The following is a 22,587-nucleotide window of genomic DNA, read 5'->3' as shown; positions in this document are numbered from 1 at the left end:
TCTAGTTATGATGATGCTCATTCATTGCCAATAGAAATGCACACAAAATTAGGTTATTCAACTTAAAGCAGCACATACTTGGCAAAACCTTATAGTGTTTAGTGACAGTGATATCCCAGGCACATTAAAGTGACTGAAAACAGATGGCAGTCTTGGAGTGAGCTTGTTATTATAGATCTTGATCTTACAAAAATGTTGTTCTTTTGGAACTCTTTGATTTGACATTTATTTCAGACTCTAAAATTTGGAGGTATAAAACGAAGGAAGATTACAATCTCAGAAGTATTTATTATGTTGATATTTATTACCCTCTTATCCAGCTTCATCGAAATAGTTGTAGAAGATATTGCCTTAAAACACTTTAAGATTATCTTCCAACAATAGTGTTCTAAGTTAATCTTGTGTCTCCACTGGACGCTGTAACTTCTGGAATTTATGAACAAGTTTCTTCATCAGTACCTGTAACTCCTCTTAGCATAAAGTAAATTCTTACTCTCTCTCTTTTGCTACCTCACTGCACAAAATAATCCATGTTTGGCTAGTTAATTCTTGTAAATACATCAACAAAAAGCTTGATGGTCCTGGATGATTAATATTCTGGTTATTATGGCAAAAGAGAAGCAAGACTTCTGTGTACACACATTTGCTGCTGTACTTTATGTTTCGGGTTTGCCTTACCTCCAGATAAAAATAAGAATTCAAGTTTTTAATTTGTTTTTTCATGTTCAGGTTTAAGACCCAGAAGTAATCTATCCTGAGCCTTAAAGTGGTCATATTAATAGCATTTTTGCAAGTATTTATTTATCTGGGATATCATGTGCTTGTTCTCTAATTTTTAATTACTGGATGTTTATGTTCTCATTGCTGGCTGGTCTCTGTGGTGACTGTGTCCATAGAGGTGGAAACTCCACAGCGTGGAGCATTTGCAGCACAGGTCAGTGCTGTGTTAATGTGGACTTGAGACAGTCCATGACCTACCCTGGAGCACTGCTGTCTTGTGACCAGGTAGCTATTTCTGCGGCACAACCGTGCCACAACCCAGCTGTGTTGGGTGAGTAAAAGAGGACGATGTCCCCTAGCAGGTAGATGTTGGTCTAGTACTAGGTCCATCGCAGTTATGGGGGTTTGTTTCTCTGAGCGTTTATGGAGGCGTAGGAAAGCTGTACCGCACACCGTGAGACAAAGCAAGTGGAGATGTTCAACAAGAAAGAAAGGTCACTTCTTCTGGCTGAGAGGCTGTTCAGCTGAGAATTAGTATTTCAGCAGGCACTTTCTGATGATTTCTAATTAAATCTTGTGGTAATGTGTGAGCATTGGTCGCTTTCAAAATTTTATAAACTTGACGTGCTTTTTCTTTTTAAGTAATAGAGGAATGAAAAGCTTTTTACTCTGAGGAGTATGAGGAAAGTCAGGCGGCGCCGTTCAGCTGGGAATTATATTAGTTTCTTCCAAACGCTGCCGGGGTGAGGAGCCCTCAGACCTCACCATGAGGACCTCTAGGTGGAGCTCCGAGGCCAGCTTTTCTTTCAGTACGAAAACCTCTTTCCCACCAGGCATCTCCATCTCAGCTAGCGGTGGAGACAGCAGACCCCTGCTGTGTCAGCAGCCACCAGCAAGCGTGCGAGTCCTCAACCACAAACTGTTTTGACCGTGGTACACAAAGCATAATTTCAGGATCCTTCTAGCAGTCAGCCCAGGGATGCAAAAGTCCGTAAGAGGTGATCTGGGATTTTCAACCCAAGCTCATTTCATTGCCCACACTCCAGGTAATAAACGGAATGAGCAATTCCACGTGTGGGGCTGAATACATTTGCCCACAGCATTGGATTCAAGACAAATCCCACCCTGTTTTGTGGTGGCTCTGACTAAGAGCAGAATTGGTGGATCACAAAGCATATGATCCACTTGGGTTGCTCGCTTTTCCAGAAATAGGGACACTGATCTGTGAAAAAGGACACAAAAGACAGAGTCAAGAGACTAATAATGGCATAAGGCTTGCTCTTGCTGCATTTGTCTTGGTGGAACCATCTGGGTTACAAGGTCTGACACAAAAAACCCCACCTGAGACTGTGCCTTTAACTCTTTTTATTTAACAAATTAAGAAAACTACCATCACCTTCAAAATAGTTCCCTTCTGAGCTGACACACAGCTGCATACAATGCTGCCAATGTTCAAAGCAATTCTGCAGATCATTTTCTGAAAGGCTGTTGAGGATCTACATTGTTTTTGCTTTCACATCTTCTACCAAAAAAAAAAATAATAAAGATTCCTTTGAGCACCAACTTGATCTTTGGGAGGAGGTAGTTATTAGCTAAAAACTGCTTCACAGATAAAGCATTGTGGGCTGGCATGTGGTCTTTGTGTTAACTTGCTGTTCGCTCTTGCACACCAGCGTTTTCTGACAAGGGTAAGAAAATGTCTATATTTGAACACACGGCCACTTGTACAGAGTGAAGCAATTGTGTTGAGCCTTGTCTCACTGTGACAAGATAGAACATGCCCTATAACTGTGATTTCTGATTTCTCCATGACAGTCAGCAATATCGACTACACCACAAATATAGACCAATAGGTCTATTTGAGGGCATTTTCAGGTAGGGTTTATTGTAGCATAGTGATGTCTGATCTGCAGTGTGGTAGCCTCTAATGACCTGACCGTGCTCTCACTGAATGGAGAGGGAAAATTCAGAGTAGTTGAACAAGTCAAACAACTGAAATAAAACAAAGCTTAAACCAGTTGTTTCACTCCTGGGTCAGCCTTCTGCATATCTAAGGTGTGTTCCTGTCTATCTAAGTATGTATTTGCTCACTCCAGTTAGACACTGAACAATTATAAGCCCAGTCCTGCGAGAAATGCTTCTGTATTTCGGATTTGCCCAAATACTCTGAAGACAAGCCCGGAAGCAAGACTGAGTAGTTAAGTAGTCCTTAATTTGTAGTCCTACAGGTTAAGGACATCACATGATAGTAGACTGGAGGATTGAGCCCAGGCTTCATTACCAATGCCTTTGCCTAACACAGTTCACATTGATATTTATTTCAAAAAGTAAAAATGAACAAGTAAGTAATACAAAATTAAAATCCCATCTGGTGTGCTAACAACAAAACATATAAATGTGGGGCAAGGTATAATGAATGCAATTCATTTCCTCACATGAAAGAATGACCTCTATAACTCACTAGAGACACTGCCACTCATGAGTTATGGGTCATTCCTTTTCTGGTGAAAATAAATTTTACTGCACCATCATCTATAACCATGTATTTTTTCTCTCTGTGTAAATTGAAAAAAATGGGGAAATGTAATCCTCTGTTTTCTTGCATTGTGTTCAAAGCAGATATCCTCTTACATTGTTTTAAATTAAATGTTTCTTATTAAGTGAAATATGCTATATTTCTCTCATACATTCAATGACAGGACTTTTAATTAAATAAAATGTTACATTTATTTTTGAGATATTGCTACTGTTAAATTCCTTAATCAACTTTCCTGCGTTTGTAATGCAGGTTGAATCCTTGAGTATAATCAAAGGTTGTGCTAAAGATTATTTATTACAGCATTGATTTTATATTATAAAACTTCTTATTTAAGTTGATTTAACTTAGCCATTAATGTTTTCTCTAGATCGAAACTTGACACATGGCACGTTATCAGTTACAAACATGTTTTTCTAATCCTTTTTTAAAAAAATAGACCTTGATTATTATTTGTTAAACAAGAGCAATGTTTAAAAAATAAAAAAAAGGAAACTGTTTTTTAATGTATGATTTCCTCTACCTGGGTATCTGTTACTGTAAATAAAAAAAGCAATGCCACTAGAAATCAGGAGAAGCTCTTTCATAATATTCAAGTTACTCTGCACACCAGTGGATTCTACATGAAAGGAATATTTTTTCCTTGTTGTTGATCGTCTTTTCTGATATGGAAACTTTAAGCACAATTATAAAGCTTTTGTAGCAAGACCTGCACTTTCTCAGTTCCCACTGAAATGCATCCCTGAACACCTGGGGGAGCTCAGCTCCCTGCATTGCCTAAGTAATTACTGCAGCCACTTTTCAGATTATGAAAACGGAGGCTCTTTGGATTTGAATGTGCATTTTTTTTTCAAGTAGAATTTGTGGTCTTCAGGGTTAGTGGCAGAGTTTTCATATGGTATTGCAGCAACTGATGAGCATTTCTGAGTGGGCTCTAAGTTCCTACCAGTTAAGGACATCAAGTCCCACTGATATTCACTGTCTCATATCACTTAGCGCTCTTCTTGCCAGTGGGTGAAATTATGGCCTGTTGAAAATCAATTACATTCAGGGTTTCTTACACACTGCTAGTGTTCAGCCTTGGTTTAATCTTCCAATATTCCTTTTATATAATTTCCTTTCATACTAGCTAGATTCTGTGGCTAATTGAGGAGTGTCGTTGGAGACAGGCGCTGCGGAAGACAAGTGTTACAATTTTTCCAGCCCAGCCAGTCACTTTTGCAGGCAATATGCCCTTATGGTGCCGAAGAGTTGAAGAACCAGGTTGTTCCTGCCATTTGTAAGATGCACAGCACCATAGAGGTAGTGTCAGATCCAGGCAGGATCTGTTCAGGGTGCTTGAGGTTAGCCTTAGTGAGGGTTAGGTTTTTTCTGACATGAGGCAGTTCAGGCAGGAAAACTGCTATGGCAAGTATCCTCAAGAAGTATAGTGGCAAAAAAAAGCATTTCTAGCATCAGCTCCTCCATTCACATGGAGGTATCTAAGCCAGAAATTTGTGGGGAATTTCAATACATCAGTGTTCAAAATTCTCTCCCAAACTCAAGTGGGTGTCTGCAGCAGAAATATGCCCTTTGAGACATTTCCTCTTTAAATCACGCAGCTTCATTTCATGTGTCCCAGATAAAAAAATCTCTTAACAGTTTGTGACAGTTGCATACAGTATATTTTATCTGGCTTCTTTTATAGGCCTTTTGATTTAACATCTCAGCTATCTCTGACAGTGGGGATTGACTAAGACGGTCACCTAAGGATTGAAGAAATCTGTCTAAGTACTTCTTTGAACAGTAACAACAAAATATAATCAGTTTTGACTTGCGTTTCTCTGACATGAAACTCCAGTTCCTGTCTTAGTGTGTAGTTATCGGTGTGTTCATTTTCAGCACTTTTTGCCTTTAGTACCTTCTCAACAGTGGAGAAATGGCATGCTGGAAATGCAACAGAGAGATAATAACAGATCACTCCAAGGACATTACCTGTTCTGCTAACCATCTAACATACAGCAGTGAATATAATATGACAGTAAAGCATTTATCTTCTCCTTACTGAAATGTTCATGGTATCAAAACAAAGTTGTCTGTTGCTTGATGGACTAACATTACTTATCCCTTTTGCTACTGATAGTTACAGCTGCTATTTTTTTTCTTCTGCTCTCAGACTGCAGGATTTCAGGAGATTCTGACTGAAATTGAAATTTTAGCTTTGATTGTGGGATGCTTATGTCATGACCTTGACCACAGGGGAACCAACAATGCCTTCCAAGCCAAGTAAGTTTTCTAATTCTTATTACTTTAATTTGTTTTTCTTCCACAGAAGAGCAAAAGGTGACCAGGATACAGAATGAAGCATTAATTTCAGGCCTTCTAGGCCAAGGCCAAGTATTCTTATTCTTGTACGTAGTGAGGGGCTATCCATCTTTATCATTTTCTGTGCTTAGGGGTAATTGCTGGCTTGTCCAGGCTGTTGATTGGGTTACCCCTCCTGAACTGATGCTACATATTGAAATGTAGTGTCAAAACGTGATGTTTTCAGGCTCACATATTATTGATTCAGCTCAGGAAACACTGAATCTGTCCGGGTTATACTTGCTGGCTGGAATGCATGATGTTAAGCAAAATCCTGTTTAACTATTAAGAAGAAAAGAAAACAGGTAGAACTGAAATCATGAAATTCACAAAAACTTTCACACCAGTATAAGCAAGCACACAGAAAGTATTTCCTAGCTTATGAAGCATGAAACCTCTGCCATCATGCTGGAGGTGTGATGAATGTCATCTGCAAGGTGGCTGGAGTAGTTGTCTCACCACATACCCATCAGTTGTGGAGCATGCAGAGTCCCTGGCCTGTAGAAATGCCTCCTCCCTGTCCTGCCCCACATGCCAGGGCACACGGAGCGTGTTCAGAGACATGCTGCAGTGGGCAAGGGTGGGCTGACCACCCTTTGCAATGGTCAGTACCCACCAGAACACAAAGCTGGATCTTGAAGGCAGATTCTTACATCACCTGTGTGAAATCTTGATCTCCAGATGGTTTTCAGTTCTAAAAATTCATTTTATTCCGTTCAAAGTGGTAAGGACTTGATTCAGCAGCCCTATCTTGCATATATTTTTACTGTCCAGGCTGCTGCCTTCAGGCACAGTGAAGCAGAAGCAAGTTTGTGGAAGGTTTGAGGGTACTTTTTACTGTGGTGGTAACGGAACTCCTTTGACCAAGACAAAACCTGTGTTCCCCAAGAACAGGGGGGGACAACAGGAAATGTCTCCTGACAACGTCTTGATCAAGCTGTGAAATAAAGCTGTCAGACACAGAGACTCCTCCAAATCCCGTGTTTTTTTCTCAACTCCCCATGTCTTCTACAGTCAGAACATAAAACTTTCTGGGTCTCTCATCCTGTCGATCCCCCCATGCATTTGCAGCTTTGTCTGTTCTCTGTTACTGCTAATCGTCTAGCGTGACAAGGAAATGGTCAGATGGTCGTCCAAAGATATTAGAAAGACAGGGTGATGTTGTATTAGTCTGTTTTGTCCTACCTTTTGCAGAAATACTCTGCTGCAATGTGTGTATGCATGGGCTGCTGCGTTTCAGGGGATGAGTTACCTCCGTGAACATCACTCAAACTGGTGTTTCTGATATTTGCTAAGCTGCCATTTCCTGAGCTACTGTTGTTGCTGTACAGTCTCAATGAAACAGTGACACTGTCTGGATCTTCAATCACCATAGCAAGGAAAATCAATTGCAGTGCTCAAAAGACAGAGCTGGTGGTGCAAAGGTTACCAAGCACTGCTAGATGCCTTTTTGCAGCTTGGTCTTGAAGAGAATCAAAAGAGACGAGACAAATGGGAAGGAAGCTCAGCTGATTGATGTTTATGTTCCTAATTTACAAAAATGAGACCAAAGATTTACATCCTGACCGTTTTAGGCTCTGATTAAGTTAACCACTTCTCCAGTGTAACATTACACAACAATATCTCTTGTACAGAGGGGTGGCTGAGTTAAAGGTAGCAGTTTCAGCATTAGATTGCTATCACTCATGCTTGTTTGACAACAAAGAGGAGGCTACCATTTTACGACTCCATAAAGAAATTGCTGAAGACATTTAACAAAAGACAAACATTACCACACATGTATAAACCATCCCTGAAAACAGAAGCTGTGGTTTTCATAAGAGTAGCTATGATTTATTCTCTAGCCTAACTTATAAATATAAGCATCACATTTTACTCTTTTATCTTCAGTGTTGAATACTGCTGTTCTGGGTGATGAAAGTTCAAGAGGTATATGATGGAGGCAATACCACAGTTGTCTGAAATGGTTTTATTATATATCTTAACACCACATTCTCTAGGGATGATATTTCCTGGACATCATTCTCTCTAATATAGCTGCTTCTGATAATTAAATATCAGTATGGTACAGTTTTATAGCATACACTCCTAGGAGATTCCTTCCGTTTGTCTGTAGCATAATCTCTTATTCTAATTTCTTTGGAAAGAAAACCCATCCTGGCACATTAGGCAGGGTCACAGAAGTGAAGCAATGGTGAACAGTAACTGTTCTGACAATCCAGTCACCTTTTCTGCGCCTCCCAATGATTCACAGTTTCATATTTGTATTCTGTATGGTTTTTGTTCTTCAAACTTAGAAAACCCACCTGCTTTGTGTATTTTGAATCTAATTTTGTTTCAGACAGTAAATATTATGAGAAGATGCATTCTAAAGAGATGCTAAACTTATATTTACTGCTCCCACTTTTGTCTTTTGTTTAGCTTTGTATTTTTTTACGTGCATGGTTTTACGTAAAGAGAATCTCACTGCACTTTTAGTTGGTTTTTTTTGTTGTTGTATTTTGGTGACGTTATTTTTTTCAAGACCTCTATATCTATTAAGAATTAAAAAGTAGTAGCAGAACAGCCAGTCCAAGCTGAAGGGTATTACTGTTTGTCTTTAGTGCACAGTGGTGCATCCATGCTGTTGCATCACTGAGTACTTTAAAAGCTGCATTACAAAAGTCTTTGGTAGTTGCAGGAAAGTCTCCAGTCAGTCAATGCTATTTAGCAAGGTCGGGAACATAAATGCCTTGTATCTGGCTTTAAATTAATATTTTGATCTTGTCAGTTGTCTCAAGTGTAGTTGCTGAAATGGAAAGGAAGAGTGTGGCTATATGCTTTTGTTACTAAATTGTCTCTGAAACTTGCTTTGTAAGCAGATGATCAGTATTTGTTGACTCCCCATGTTCTGTTTCAGGAGTGGATCAGCCTTAGCTCAGCTCTATGGCACCTCTGCTACCTTGGAGCACCACCACTTCAATCATGCTGTCATGATTCTCCAAAGTGAGGTACAAAAGCGTTACTATTAATCTCACTATAAACTGTTGGGCAGTTTCAGGTGGAGAAAGGAAATACCACACACAGTACCTTTTCAATGCCCTCTCCTTGAGGAATTATTTATTGGTTATCACAAAGGTCACAACTAGCACAAAATTAAACAACTACAATTGCTGATCATGGAGTCCAGAGATTATATTTGTCTCAATCAGCTAGGGGCAAGGAGAACATATCCTAATCATATTGTCAGCTTTTCTTAGTCTTCTTACATATATCCTGCTCTGTAGTTTATAGGTATGCGAAACAAGCTCTTACTTTTCCCCAAAGGTGTTGTTTTCAGAGTATCACAGCGATCCTTTACGAGACCAATTTAATTCTTTGACAGTCAGACTGTAATGAGTATTTTATGATGGTTTTGCATAATTTTACTAAAGGTCTTTTTTAAATTAATATCAGTAATATTGTGCTGTCCAAAGTACACTCGCTGCTTTGTGGATACATTTAAAGACATAATTCTTGCCTACGATATCTTAGGCGCCAACAGCATGCACTGCTTCAGAGATGTAGTAAGTGAGAAATCTAGAAGGATGGACACACAATCTTTGCAAAACAGTGGATGTATTTACTTAAATTACACAAAATGTATTTAGTATAAATTAAATAAATATATTTATATTTATTATATTTATTTATATTTTTATTATAAATATATAATTTATATTTATATTTATTATAAATGTATTTATATATTTATATATTTATTTATAATAAATAAAACCAAAATTGTTCATCATGCAGCACAATTGGAGACCATATGTTGATCTGCTATAACTTTTGAAGAGCATCTGGGAATGTCCTGTGATCACAAATAAATAGAAACAAGATGATAGCTTTACCTCTGTGTACAGTGCCACAAAGAATAGTCATGGGACTGTGGCTTTAGTGTTCAATTTCTCAACATTATATTAAAAAAAGTAGACATAGGAAAGGGGAGGACCAGCACGAGATTTAAGCAGGTCAATCTGTTTGGCCAAGCTTAGGTTATCTAAAAGGTGATACTAGGAAGTGAATGGCTTCTTATATTACCAAGGAAAGATATAAGGAAAAGCAGCATTTGAAAGTTAAAACGGACTGGTTCAGAATAGGAGAAAAGGAGTGGACTTTTGGTTGTTTTGTTGTTTATTTGGGGTTTCCCCCCTAAAGCAGTGAGACTGTTCAGTCTCTGGAACAAGCTTTCTTGGGAAACAGCGATTTCTTTAGTTCCTGAAATCTTCATCATGACTTAGTGTTACTCTGAAGACAGGCAAGACATGGACAACTCTCTGAAATTTTATAGCTCATGTTAGTCTAGATGCTTTTTGTTATCTTCTCCAACTTAAAAATAAAGAAATTCATGAAAAATAAAATAGTTTTCCCTTGGAATCTACTCCAGCTTCTTTCAGAGATGTAAAATATTGCCTGAAATGCAAGTCCTCCTCTTTGATCATTCAGGCAGCTTCCTCTCCAGGTCTTCATTTCTAGACCAGAAAATTAATCCTGTGGGAATTTTATCCAATAGATGCTGTTTGCTAATAACCACTACACCCCTTAGATTGGAATAAATGCAGATTAGGATCCTCCAATCTGCTTTAGGATACACTAATTTTCACCAGCTGAGCAATTGGTCTCCTCTCTCAAATAAGCTGAAATTAGATTATATCCCATCTACTAATGCTGGCATTCTATTCTGTCTTTGCTATCTAGAATGAAACATAGTATTATTTCTTTAATTTTTTTACCACATTGGACAAAGGTGCTCTTGACATGCTAACCTCAGTATAAGTGATCCTGAGCTTTGTAACAACATGTGTTTATACGTCATGAAACAGGTCAGAAAGGCAACAGATATTATAGAACAATAGACAATTTGTTAAATTACGCCTGTTGTAAGAGCTGCTATTTTCCTGTTACATTTGCTTTATTTTCTTTTGAGTGCTTTGTTTTTAGAATTGTTTTTCATAAATAAGCTTCAGATTCTCAAATCCTTCTCAATATTTAGCCAAAAAGAAACAACAATTTAATTGATGCAGAAAACATCTTTTACACATGGCTAATTATTTTTTTAGACCAACAATTAGCTGATCGAACCATCTCTACCTCTAGACCTTATCTTGTCTATGTCCTCAGACCATCATGGTTATAGCAATCCCGTTGCTGGAAAATTCTTGTTTTCAAGGGTGTTTTAATCTTCCGAAGCAATAGGTGGCAGTGCATACTGAACATACGCATTACAGTGCTAAATACCATCAAAATAAGACTCTGCTTAGCAAGAGCCTCATTGTTTCCATAGGTAATTAGAAAAAAAAAGTGTGGCACTTTTATTTATGTTAATTTAGTTATACATGACTAATGTAATAAAGACCACTTCTTAAACTTTCATTTAAAATTTTTATTAATTTTATTTCTTTCAGCTTATTTTTTTCTAGGATTTTGTAGAGAAATTATAGGATCTCCGTCCTTCTTAGTTTTCAGAAATTCATTTTCAAAAGGACCTTCTTGGTCTTAAATAGCAATTATAAAACATTTGCTTCCTTTCATTCTGGCCATGGAGAACCTTTCAAATTCACAATCCAGGATCCCCTAAAAAAGAATAGCCTATTTGGCCTTCAAAGGGCATTTAAACTGCATAAAGTTGTGGTTCTTTAGCCTGTGGAGGGAATGTGTGTATACACTGTAAGACAACACAGTAATCGGCAGAGTGAGCAAATGAGCTGTTTTGAATGAAAAACTGATTTAGTGTCTTTGACTGCTCTAACAGCAGTTTGTGTGCCTGCAAGCAGCAGCAGCACAGATAAATCTGTTAGGAGCACAACTCAAAAGCTGCAAGGCACAGCTCTCCAAAACATTTAATAAGCGGGAAGATTGAGATGTATCCATAGTTTTTCCCCATAAACTGAGTCTGTATGGGCTCAGAGCAAAGAGTAAATCTTTCCTGAGGAGGCTATAATTTCAGCAGAGTTTAAGAAAAACATCCTAGGTACTTGATTACAATTGTCAACTCTTTCACCCCAATGTAATCTCAGCAGTATTAACATTATTATCTTGTTGTAGTTTTGCCATGAATCAGAAGAGGCCTCTGTTGTAGGAAAACAGACCGAAGAGTTAGAAAACCTTTTAAAAACCTATATTGATTTCTAGCCTTTTACCTCTTTTATCTCTTTCATTATAGGGTCACAACATCTTCGCTAACTTGTCCTCTAAGGACTACAGTGACCTTATGCAGCTTCTAAAGCAATCGATATTGGCAACAGACCTCACTCTGTATTTTGAGTAAGTATTGGCTTTTCTTGTATTTGACAAATGAAAATTCGAAGAACTTACTCTAATGACCTGTTAAATACCAATAAGGATATATAATATGGGAAATTAGTGTTTAGCTGTGGTTGAAGAGATTTAGTCTAATATTTAGTGTATCTTAGGCTAATAAAAATATCTCCTGTCCAAGAAAGTTTTGCTTTAATGTGTAATATGTCTGTATTAAAAAAAAGGCAAGTGAAGTCCTAGGCTTATACTTCAAAGGAATCCCAGGAATCAATTACATTTCAGTCCCATAATTCTAATGTCCCTTCTGTGATCATGTATACAGGCATGTATAAAATCAACGACATTTTAGAATTAATTTCCACCATTTCAGAGTTTTCAAATGTCTATGCTAAAAAATATTATATTCAGTTATAGACTCAGTTGCAGAGGTAACGAATGCATGCACGTCGTTTCTTTGGAGACCAACTATGCCAATTTGCATCACGTGACAATAGGTCTTACACAGCTTAACTCAAGAGAAGTATAGTATGGTCTCTTCCATCCCGTTTTACTGTGTTTTCTTGTTTTCAAATTAAATCTCTAAGTAGACTTCAAGATGATGCTATTTTATATTTTTCAAATACTGTTAATTATCACAAAGCTCTTCTCAGTGAGAATGTGTGGGAGCATGCATGTATTTGGAGGAACCATGTCACCATCACACTGCACTTTTGCCGTCCCCCCTCTCTGGCATATGCCTGTGGCTGACTTACAGGGAGAAGTGCAGTCAGACGTGCAGTTTCAGTGTACTGCCTTCCCAGTCTTGGGAAGAATAATTAATCCTAATGAATTTTTGTTTGATGGCCGTTGGTATCCTCTCCCAAACAGTGCTGGGTAGCACGTTTTTCTCAACTTTTAGGGAGGTATACCTGGCTTCCCCCCTCCTTTATGCAGGTGACTGATACCAAACCAAGTTACCAGAAAACCTGAGGCAAAGCCTTTACCCTGAAATTGTTTAACAGTTATGTTAAATGTAATAAAGATAACATAATAAACTTAATAAAGATACAAAGTATCTTTATTGTTATCTTTAACTGTTAATTGTAAAAATACTAAGTGGAGATGCTGCAATTATCGCTTTGTCTTTTTTTCTCAGTATTTAGATACTGTGCCAAGGACTATTTCTAAACACTACTAGCACTAGATACACTGATATTCTTTGTTTCCTGGAAGCTGAAAAGAAAGAGTTTTAATTAGTAGTTTTATTATAAATAACGCCTAAACATTAGTCCATTAAGCAATAATCTGCTTGCCGACATGAAAATCCTGGGCAGGACAGATAAACGCTTTTAAGCATACTCTCGTTGAAGCTGTCTGTTAAGATCACTTGTTATCTGGTGGGCTAGTGCAACAGCGGAATGTGCTGACAACTTAAAGTGAGATACAATGACCACAAGGATGTGTCCGAATGGGTTCTCCTGGCTCATCAAAAATAGCAAGTGCTGCAGAAATGTTTTGTGCTGTCAAGGATGAGATGAGTGGCAAAGGCTGAGAGGGCATCTGCCCTTGCACAGCCCCATGTGCTCCCCCTTTCTGGGATCCTTCATTCCCTGGAAGAGCCAGAGAGGACCCACAGCAGTGCCTTGGGAGGGAACTCAGTCCAGACGCAGACATGATGGAGCTCTTTTCCCTGCCTGCCTTAGACTGAAAAGCTACATGGTTAAGACATCGTTCTAATTTTAATACAGAGAAGTAATCACATCAGCTGAATTTCAAAATTATTCTTCCCTTCTTGCTTTATTGATTTTAAGTGCTACAGATATCAGAAAACTTTTAGCAAATGAGGCCTCTTTACTCAGAAGTTTGCAAATAAGTTATCTTTTCCTCTTGTGTAATTATGATTCATTAGTTGGGTAGTTGTTATCCTACTTCATTTCCGAAAGTACCTGAAAATCACTCCCTGAAAACATTAGTGATTTACACTTCTTAAAGCCACCCTATGTGAACAGATGTTTCTGCACAATAATCTAACTTGTGTTTTTCAGTTTGATACATCTTTACATTTCTGTAGAGAAGGAATTTCTTGTATCAGTATTCTCAGAATACCTAAACCTAATGATCACAAAGTCCAGCAAGCAAAACAGCAACAAATCTCCAGGCAGAGCAAGGATTTATAACTTGCTCAAAACACTACTCTTCTACATGCAGACAAAAAAGATTACTTTCAGCGAAAGATCAGATGGAAAACATATTTGATTTTAGTAGATAATTCTACATAATTATGTTTGTAGATAATATGACAAACAAAAGCATAGAACCAAAATGAAGTTTATGGAAATTCACTCAAATGATGTCTTGAGCCCCATTGGGCTGTAGAGCAACTGGATTTGCTATATAATAGGAAGACAACTCCCTTCAAGGCAAAATACAATCAGAGCCTACATTACTCAAAGACACTGCAAAATTGTTATTATTTTCACTTCTTAAATCCCGTCATATTAAATTTGTTTAATAATAGCAAACAATTTCCTTTTGGATACCATACATAAGCACCTGGTAGGAAACACTAAATTGTTCCCTTATACATGGCTGCTTTCCTCAGGTTGACTGCTTCCTACACTAGGAATTCTCTGTGGAGTTGGACCACTACTTTAACACCCATTTAAATGGATTTCAAAGAAAAATCTTATTTTAATGTTTTCCACTTATTATAAGTCCTTGACACTCACAACATTTTCAGTTATTATTCAAGGATCTCTATATTTTAAATTTGAATGTTTGAGGTTTCTGGGATGTCATCCTCCTGAATTTTCAGCTTTATACATTCTTGCTGGTCTTTTCCCCAGTAATACATGGATTGCCCAGAATATCCAATACTGAAAAATGAAAGAATTATCATTTTTTACATTGTTTGACTGGGCACTGAAATACAGGATGCGAAAATCCACTGCTCACAATAGAGTATGTAGTTCATTATCTTCTCGGGAATACACTTGTTTAAGATTTACGTGCCTGCTACTCTATGCCGTTATAACTTTCATCGTTGAAATGTTTATTTTCACTGGGGCCATGGTGCTGTGATTTTGTGTGAAAGAACTGAATTTTGTTTCTGCATGTGTGACTTTGCATTGCACGAGCAAATTTTGTAACATGGAACACTCTTAAATCTTATTTTAAAAACATAAGGTATTAGATATCATTATGTGGTCCTTATGATCTCCCTGTTCTAGTTGCTGTCACGAAATCCATTCTAGAAAGGCCCAGTAGTAGGAGTGACTGGTCATATAACACATGACAGTCAGGGACCAGAATAATGCAACGTCTCACTTAAAATTCTGTCCATTGATCAAGGGCAGTGTTCCTGGAAGTGTGCATCTCCTTGTGTGTAAAACTTGTACTGGCTGACATCAGACTGTTCTTTCTATAATCACTGTTCAAAATCTCAGTCTAGCGGAAATAAACGTAGAAAATATGTTTTTGTATTTTGTAAATGCTCTTCTGTTGGGGAATCTCTACTATGTTTCCACTTGAAAAAAAGATAGCATGGCTTCCTATGAGATTGGGTACTGGACTGTCATTCAGAACTTAAGTATTTGCTTTCCAGCTTTGATGCTGGAATATGTGGTGTCACTCCAGGGACGTTGCTCCATATTTTTTATATCTCAGCTTCCGCTACATCTGGGGCAGGATCTGATTCATATTGTAGTCACACTGTATGCAGTTAGAGCTGCTTGCAGTCTCAGTGCCATGAAAAATTACAGGTAATTTTATAATTATATAAATAATAAGTCCGAATTTTGGTACTTAAAGGCACCAAGAAAGCATTAGCATGTTCTGGCTCATATTTTGTCCATCTTTGAGGAAACAGGCAAGATACACCAGAGAACAAAGCATGGGCCCAACAGGGAGACCTAGTTTCCCATCAATAAGAACCATTAACTCGAGACAGCTGCAGCTCCAGTGTCTCACTGTTTTGTTCTGTGTGTGGAAAATTACAGGAATTGCACATCTCTGAAAAACCCTTCAGGATCCAGAAGTGAAAAAAGCATTTTACAAGCACAAGTAGGAAGAAGTGCATGTATATTTCAGGAATATTTCTATTGTCTGTCTGTCCACTGCTGTAGCTTCCATGGGAGACTGAACATTTCAGTGCCATTTATTTCCTTATCTGTGGAGCTCATAAATTCAATATTGTTTTACTAGGCAACTCTGACATTGATAACAGACATTTATAGAACATGTTCGGAAATTAGTATGTCCTGCTTAAATGGACTGTCAGTTTAACGACTTTAACAATAATACATAAGTAGCGATGATTACATATCATACAGAGAACTGTGTTTCTACTGCAGTGCTGCCCTGGAAATGTATTGTTTCCTCCTTTGATGATCTGTTTTGTTGCAGGAGAAGGACCGAGTTTTTTGAACTTGTCGGTAAAGGTGGTTATGATTGGAATATAAAAAAGCACCGAGAAATATTTCGGTGAGCACTACTATTCTTGCTTACTGCTTATTTCAAAGCACAGCCATATTTGTTTAAGGAATTTGATATATCCTGGAGTGAAGACTTATAGTAACAAGAGAAGGTATCTTGTTATAAAAATATGATCTGTTGTGTTAAATATATGGTATGAATTCTAAACGTTACCAAACAGCAGGGATGTAATCAGTGTGACCTCACCTTCTCCATTCCTATTTCTGCCTTCAAACTCCATCATGTTTTTTTCCCTTTCTCCCAGACTCACCAGTTCCTACTCAGCCTTTCTGCTTTTTCTCCAGAAAGCATCAATATTCTGCCTCAGGACACAAAAGTCTTTCTTGTCCGTTTCCCTGTTCCCTCCTCCTCTCTGTTTTCTTTCACTGGCCATGCTTATTTCTGCTCTTCTAGTCTGTACCTGGGAATTTGCGGATACACAGTATTCTTCTAGCCTTCAAAAATGGTCTAAGCATGCATCCTGTTGAAAAACCTCACACATTGTGGGTGGTTGGGTACACCGTGCTTTTGGGACAATAAAATGTATGCGTTTGCATATGCATGCCTGATTATGTCTCATTTATCTGAAATGTCATTAAAATTCTGCTTCCTTTGGTCTTTAGACCAAAATATTGGCCAATTTTCTATTTTCCATATCATTTCACCTGTTTCTAATTTTAGATTCAGGCGATATATTTGATGCTTCATTTTCAGTGCCCTTGTTCTTCATTTAAACTTCCTTATACTTTTATTTGCATCATGTACTGTACGTAAACACTTTCTACAGCTGAATGGTTTCTTTCTCCTAATACATATAAAACACGGTTGTAGCTAAGTATTAAACTACAGTGGAACAGTATAGCTCATAGTAAATCTTAAATTTTTATTGTAGATGAGCAGTAGAAACTGCTTAAACAGTGTCTGGGATGCCTTCTGTGATTACAGGTTCTCTTGCTACAGCAGTCACTTACAAATAGGCATATAAATTAATCCAGTTTGCAAGGTTTATTATGTCATAACACCCTTACTTATATCATGCGAAGCACATGCTTTCTAGTATATTCTAGGTATTAATGTAAGTAGAGTTAGAAGTAGTGCAAAATTAGCAGTTAACCCCTTGCAATATCATTTCTTTTCTAGTGTGCAATGCAGAATACCAGAATTCATCATCTGATGACCTGCAACACTTTAGGCTGCTTAGGCACAATTGTGATGTAAAAGCCATGCCGATGGCTGAGATTTCAAACATGTCATTCTTTTCTGGAGGAAAAGAAGGTGCCAGGGCCGACATTTTGTATATGTATTATTTATTTATGCATCCAGAGCAGAGTTATTTAGAAATCCAACAAAGGTTGATTCAGCTTGTATTGTTCATTTCTGTTTTTCAGATCAATGCTAATGACAGCCTGTGACCTTGGAGCTGTGACCAAACCGTGGGAGATTTCAAGACAGGCAAGTCATGATTAATAGCAGGGCTGCGAGGAGGCGGGACTGGCAGGACAATATTCCCAGGGCTCTGGCTTACAAGGGACCAAAACTGGAATCAACTTACAGCAGTATTAATGCTATAAAAAATAGCAGGGGGGGTCTACAAGAAATGGTTTATTGCGTAATATTTCCATGTATACATGCTGGTGAGCAGAATGTGGGTACCTGGAGGGATCTGGCTTTACAACCTCTCCTCTTATTAACCTTTTAAAACCATATAAAGAAGTGGATGGATTAAACAAGAAAAGCATTAGCCACATATAGCAGTGCTTACTTGTTTTGTCCTTAAGTTTTCCTTGGCACGGGCAGAATCAGCAGATGATTTATAAACTTTGATTAACATAAAATCTTCAGTATACATGATAAGAGAAATGTGTTCGTTTTCTCAACACTAAGGGTAAAAATTGCAAGTGTAGTATAGAGCCTTTTTTAGCATCCTGTACTTGGAAGGCTTCTGCTGCTGAGCAGGCTCTTCAGAAATATACATAAAACTTGGGTCCAGCACTTGAAAGCAACTACTTGTTCTTTACCATGAGGCATCTTTCTTACTGAGAATCCATCCTTAATATTTCCTGTACCCATACTAGTAATTCCGTGTTCTTTACTGAAGAGCAGAATGAGCCAGTAGAAGGCAGACTGTGTAGGGGTTTGGAGGAATACACAGCATCAAGAAGGAAACAGGAAATATATCAGCACAGCTGAGTATGGATAAGCACATGAAGGGAGTTTGGCTTTACAGCAAAGTGACAGCTAAAAAGATGGGATGAAAAAGAGAAGCTAGACCAGAGAACTAATGAGGCAGGAGCAGCCAGATTTCTTGGAGAAGGACAAGGAAGTAACAGAAGCTGAAAGGGACTTGCCCTTCTTTGTGGGAGTATGAAAGTTCCATGCACATTAACTCAGTAAAAAAGCATTGCTGTGGTGAGAGCTTCAGCTCAGCTTGCAGTTTTGTCAGGTGAGGGTTTTTTGCTTTTATAAGCAGACTGTGACAATAGTCCTTTTAAGGCTGTTACTCTATTCAGTCAGAATATGGTCACCTGGCATGGAAATCAGCAAAGTTTCTTATATCCTGCAGTAAGAAAATGAGTCACAAGCTTTTTCTGTGCCACCCAGCCACAGCTGCAGTGTGAGCAATCCCTTCTCCTGTTTCCTCTTTAACTCAGTTTCTCCATTTTCTTTGTCAGCTGAAATGTCAGGTAGGGTCTGTTTTCCACATTGTCAGTCTGTGCTATGGTGCTGAATTAGTGCTGAAGTCTCTGGCAAATTGGTTTTTTTAGCCTTCATGCTTTTGAGGTCTGCAGGTGAAAATTCCCCTGCAAGCTAGTGTACAGGTTTACTTTATATTGAAAAATCCAGTCTGGGATTGATTGAAACATTACGTGGTTGAGCAGAAAGGCTAATAGGTCCACAGAAGGAAAACAGGAAATAGTTGGACTTCAACTGTGCCAAAAAAAAAAAAAATATATGAAAAGTGAAGGAGAAAGGGATTCAAATAAATGAATCAAAGAGAATAAATGCTACATGTAAGAAGGCAAAATTTAGGAAGAGAAGACAGAAACAGGCAAAAGAGAGAAAGGGACACAAGGAGAATAAGATCAGAATGGTGATGATTCACAGGGGTGAGACTATGTCATGATTATTTTTATACAATACACTGAGCAAACCCTTAATTGCTGCTAAGTTGTTAAATTATTCCTCTATCTAGAGTATTGATCCAGAATTTTATTAGTGTGCTGGGATTAAATATATTATAAAGTTCCAAAGTCTGTGATAGCCTGGCTCAAGATTTAAGAGTACTTTATAATATCACCTAACCTACTTCCAATTTATTTTCCTACTCCTTATTTCAAGTAAGCTTAGGATGTGTGAATGTTAGCTACCACGCAGTTTCCAGACCAAGAAATTTTGAGATTTTATGAAGTGCAGTTCTCGCTTTAGGAACTGAATGCCATCTTCAGTAGATTAGTTTCTTCTTTTTTTTTTTTTTGCATTTCAAATGTCACACATGCCTACCTTCTAAGCCCTACACATGAAAAGAGTACAGCATATAAATGCTACTATATTAGGATTGTTCACTGTTTGACTTCTTAAAACTCCTGTTGCTTCTGTAGCTAATTTGGTTTTCAAATCTTGTGTTCTTCTATGAAGCACAAACCTCTGCTGAGTAGAGCATCTTCATTCACAAAAATCAGAAAGACACATTCCAACCCACCAGTTCTTGATTTTGATCATGATATGAACATCACAAACTGAGTTCATATTTAGATATTCAGATCCTATTGTGATGATAGTCATGGGGGTAAAAAAAAGCTTAGTGGAGGACAAAACCTTTATAATTTCACATTAAGTTAAGCAAACAGAGGTTATTGCTTAATTAAGTTTCTTTGAAAAGTGGAGCTGCTTGTATAGGGCAACAGCCTTTAAATACGTAGAGAGCTCTTGTGCATGTTAAAAAGCATTTTTACAGGCGCTATTGTGCGTGCTGACAAGAAGCTATAATTTTCTATTCTGTTCTCAATACTTAAGTTGTACACAACTGCATTGAGTGCTACCTTGACATTGCAGTGTAATTCCCCTTGTCAATTCCCTATCCAAAAGGGCTAAGTGTACCTATCGGTGGTTATGGCTGTTTATACCCCTGAATGACCAATCCTGAAAACTATATAAACATGTACCTGACATCACTCATGTAAGTGGGACTGCTCACTTCTTTACAGTTAAGCACAGGCTGAAGTCATGGTCATGAAGTCATTACCCTAAAAGTTATGTAGCAATAACTCTAATCTTTGTCATGATTTATGTTTTAGGCAGCTGAGCTGGTAACCAGCGAGTTCTTTGAACAAGGAGACAGAGAAAGATCTGAACTCAAACTCACCCCTTCAGTAAGTTTTTATTTCTTCTGACATAATTACTCACTTGGATAGGGTAAGAAAATATCATTGTGCTCATTCACAAAAAAATAACTGTATTATGTATGTAGAGAAAAATTTTGGAGTAAATAAAGGCTCTATCCCTTAAGCTTAGACATGCATTTAGACCCATATTTAAAAGCTCTCCAGTCAACTCAATCACTTTTGCATTGAACTCTTCTCCCCATTTTCTAAACCTATATCCCAAGGTTATTCTATTGACTAATTTTATAAGCAAAGGTATTGGTTTTAATACAGTATTCAAATAAAAAATCACCAGTTACTTATGGAATCAAAATTGTTGGATTTACTGTATGCTATAGTTGTCTGTTATTTGATGTATCAAATGATGAAAAGCATTTCTACAGCTATACAACTAAATATAACACTGATTGAGAGGATACATTGGTATTGAGTGGAATATAGCCAGATGGGTATAAAATGTCAAGCAAGAACTAAAAAGTTTCATAAAGATTTTTAGTGAGCAGTTTGAATGGAAAGCTTTATCCCAGTTAAATACCTCAAAATGTTGACAAGCCATTATCCAGAGGCAACAGGAGAAGGGTAACAGGAAGTATTCAAAAGAATTTAACTTACAAGTCATTCACAAACATGTTCCTGCTTCCAAAAATAAAAAAGATCGTTCCAGTGGCTCAAACTTGTTCTCACTTTGATAATACTTGCACATGAGCCTGTGGTGATGTATTGAAGTCAATACAGTTAAAACATCTGTAGTAAACAATGCTCAGATACAGTAAATGGCTTTTCACTTCATATACTGTCAGAGGGGCATTAATGAATTTCTTCCCTGTAGTAGTGCATAGAATCATAGAATGGTTTGGGTTGGAAGCGACATTAAAGATCATCTTTTTCCAACCCGCTCCACCATAGGCTGGGACACCTCCCACTAGACCAGGCTGCCCAAGGCCCCATCCAACCTGGCCTTGAACACTTCCAGGGATGGGGAATCCACAACCTACCTGGACAACCTCTTCCAGTGCCTCACCACCCTCATCATCAAGAATTTCTTCCTAATGTCTAATCTAAATCTTCCCCCCTCCAATTTAGAGCAATTCCCCCTTATCCTGTCACTACATGCGTTTGTAAAAAGTCCCTCCCCAGCTTTCTTGTAGGTCCCTTTCAGGTACTGGAGGTTGCTATAAGGTCTCCCTGGAGCCTTCTCAGCCTTATCTTCTCCAGGCTGAACACCCCCAACTCTCTCAGCCTGTCCTCATATGGGAGGTGCTCCAGCCCTCTGATCAACTTTATAGCCCTCCTCTGGACCTATTCCAACAGTTCCATATACTTCTTATGTTGGGGATTCCAGAACTGGACACAATACTCCAGGTGGGATCTCACAAGAGTGGAGTAAAGGGGCAGAATCACCTCCCTTGACCAGCTGGTCACGCTTCTTTTGTTGCAGCCCAGGACACCATTGGCCTTCTGGGCTGTTAGCATGCATTGCCGGTTCATATCGAGCCTCTCATCAATTAGCACCCCCAAGTCCTTCTCCACAGGGCTGCTCTCAATCACGTCATCCCCCAACCTGTACTGAAATCGCAGATCGCCCCGACTCAGGTGTAGGACCATATACTTGGCCTTGTTGAATCTCATGAGGTTGGCACAGACCTGCTTGGCCAGCTTGGCCAGGTCTTTCTGGGTTACATCCCGTCCTTCTGCTGTGACAACTGCACCACTCAGCTTGGTGTCACGTGCAAACTTGCTGAGGGTGCACTCAATCCTGCTGTCTATATCATTGATAAACAGCACTGGTCCCAGTATGGATCACCAAGGGACACCACTTGTCATAGCTCTCTACCTGGACATTGAGCCATTGACCACTACTCTCTAAATGCA

At 38.3% G+C, this 22,587-nt stretch overlaps 1 protein-coding gene across 7 annotated transcripts in view; it reads left to right on the top strand.

Moving 5' to 3' along the window:
* PDE11A (phosphodiesterase 11A) overlaps positions 1-22,587 on the top strand; it is a 131,524-nt gene that overhangs the window by 85,620 nt on the left and 23,317 nt on the right. For 6 of the 7 annotated variants that reach the window (XM_009555682.2, XM_054069346.1, XM_054069348.1 and 3 more), the window contains exons 13-18: positions 5,412-5,521; positions 8,499-8,589; positions 11,787-11,887; positions 16,265-16,342; positions 17,722-17,789; positions 20,633-20,703. In XM_009555682.2, coding sequence (XP_009553977.2) covers positions 5,412-5,521; positions 8,499-8,589; positions 11,787-11,887; positions 16,265-16,342; positions 17,722-17,789; positions 20,633-20,703 — 519 coding nt within the window. The remainder of the gene's footprint in view (positions 1-5,411; positions 5,522-8,498; positions 8,590-11,786; positions 11,888-16,264; positions 16,343-17,721; positions 17,790-20,632; positions 20,704-22,587) is intronic. The other variant, XM_054069344.1, reaches the window with a different exon arrangement.

The sequence above is a fragment of the Cuculus canorus genome, chromosome 6, assembly GCF_017976375.1.
Source record: "Cuculus canorus isolate bCucCan1 chromosome 6, bCucCan1.pri, whole genome shotgun sequence".
In the NCBI taxonomy this organism is placed as follows: Eukaryota; Metazoa; Chordata; class Aves; order Cuculiformes; family Cuculidae; genus Cuculus; species Cuculus canorus.
The sequence above is the reverse complement of the archived record's forward strand: the minus strand, read 5'-3'. Positions and strand labels throughout refer to the sequence as shown.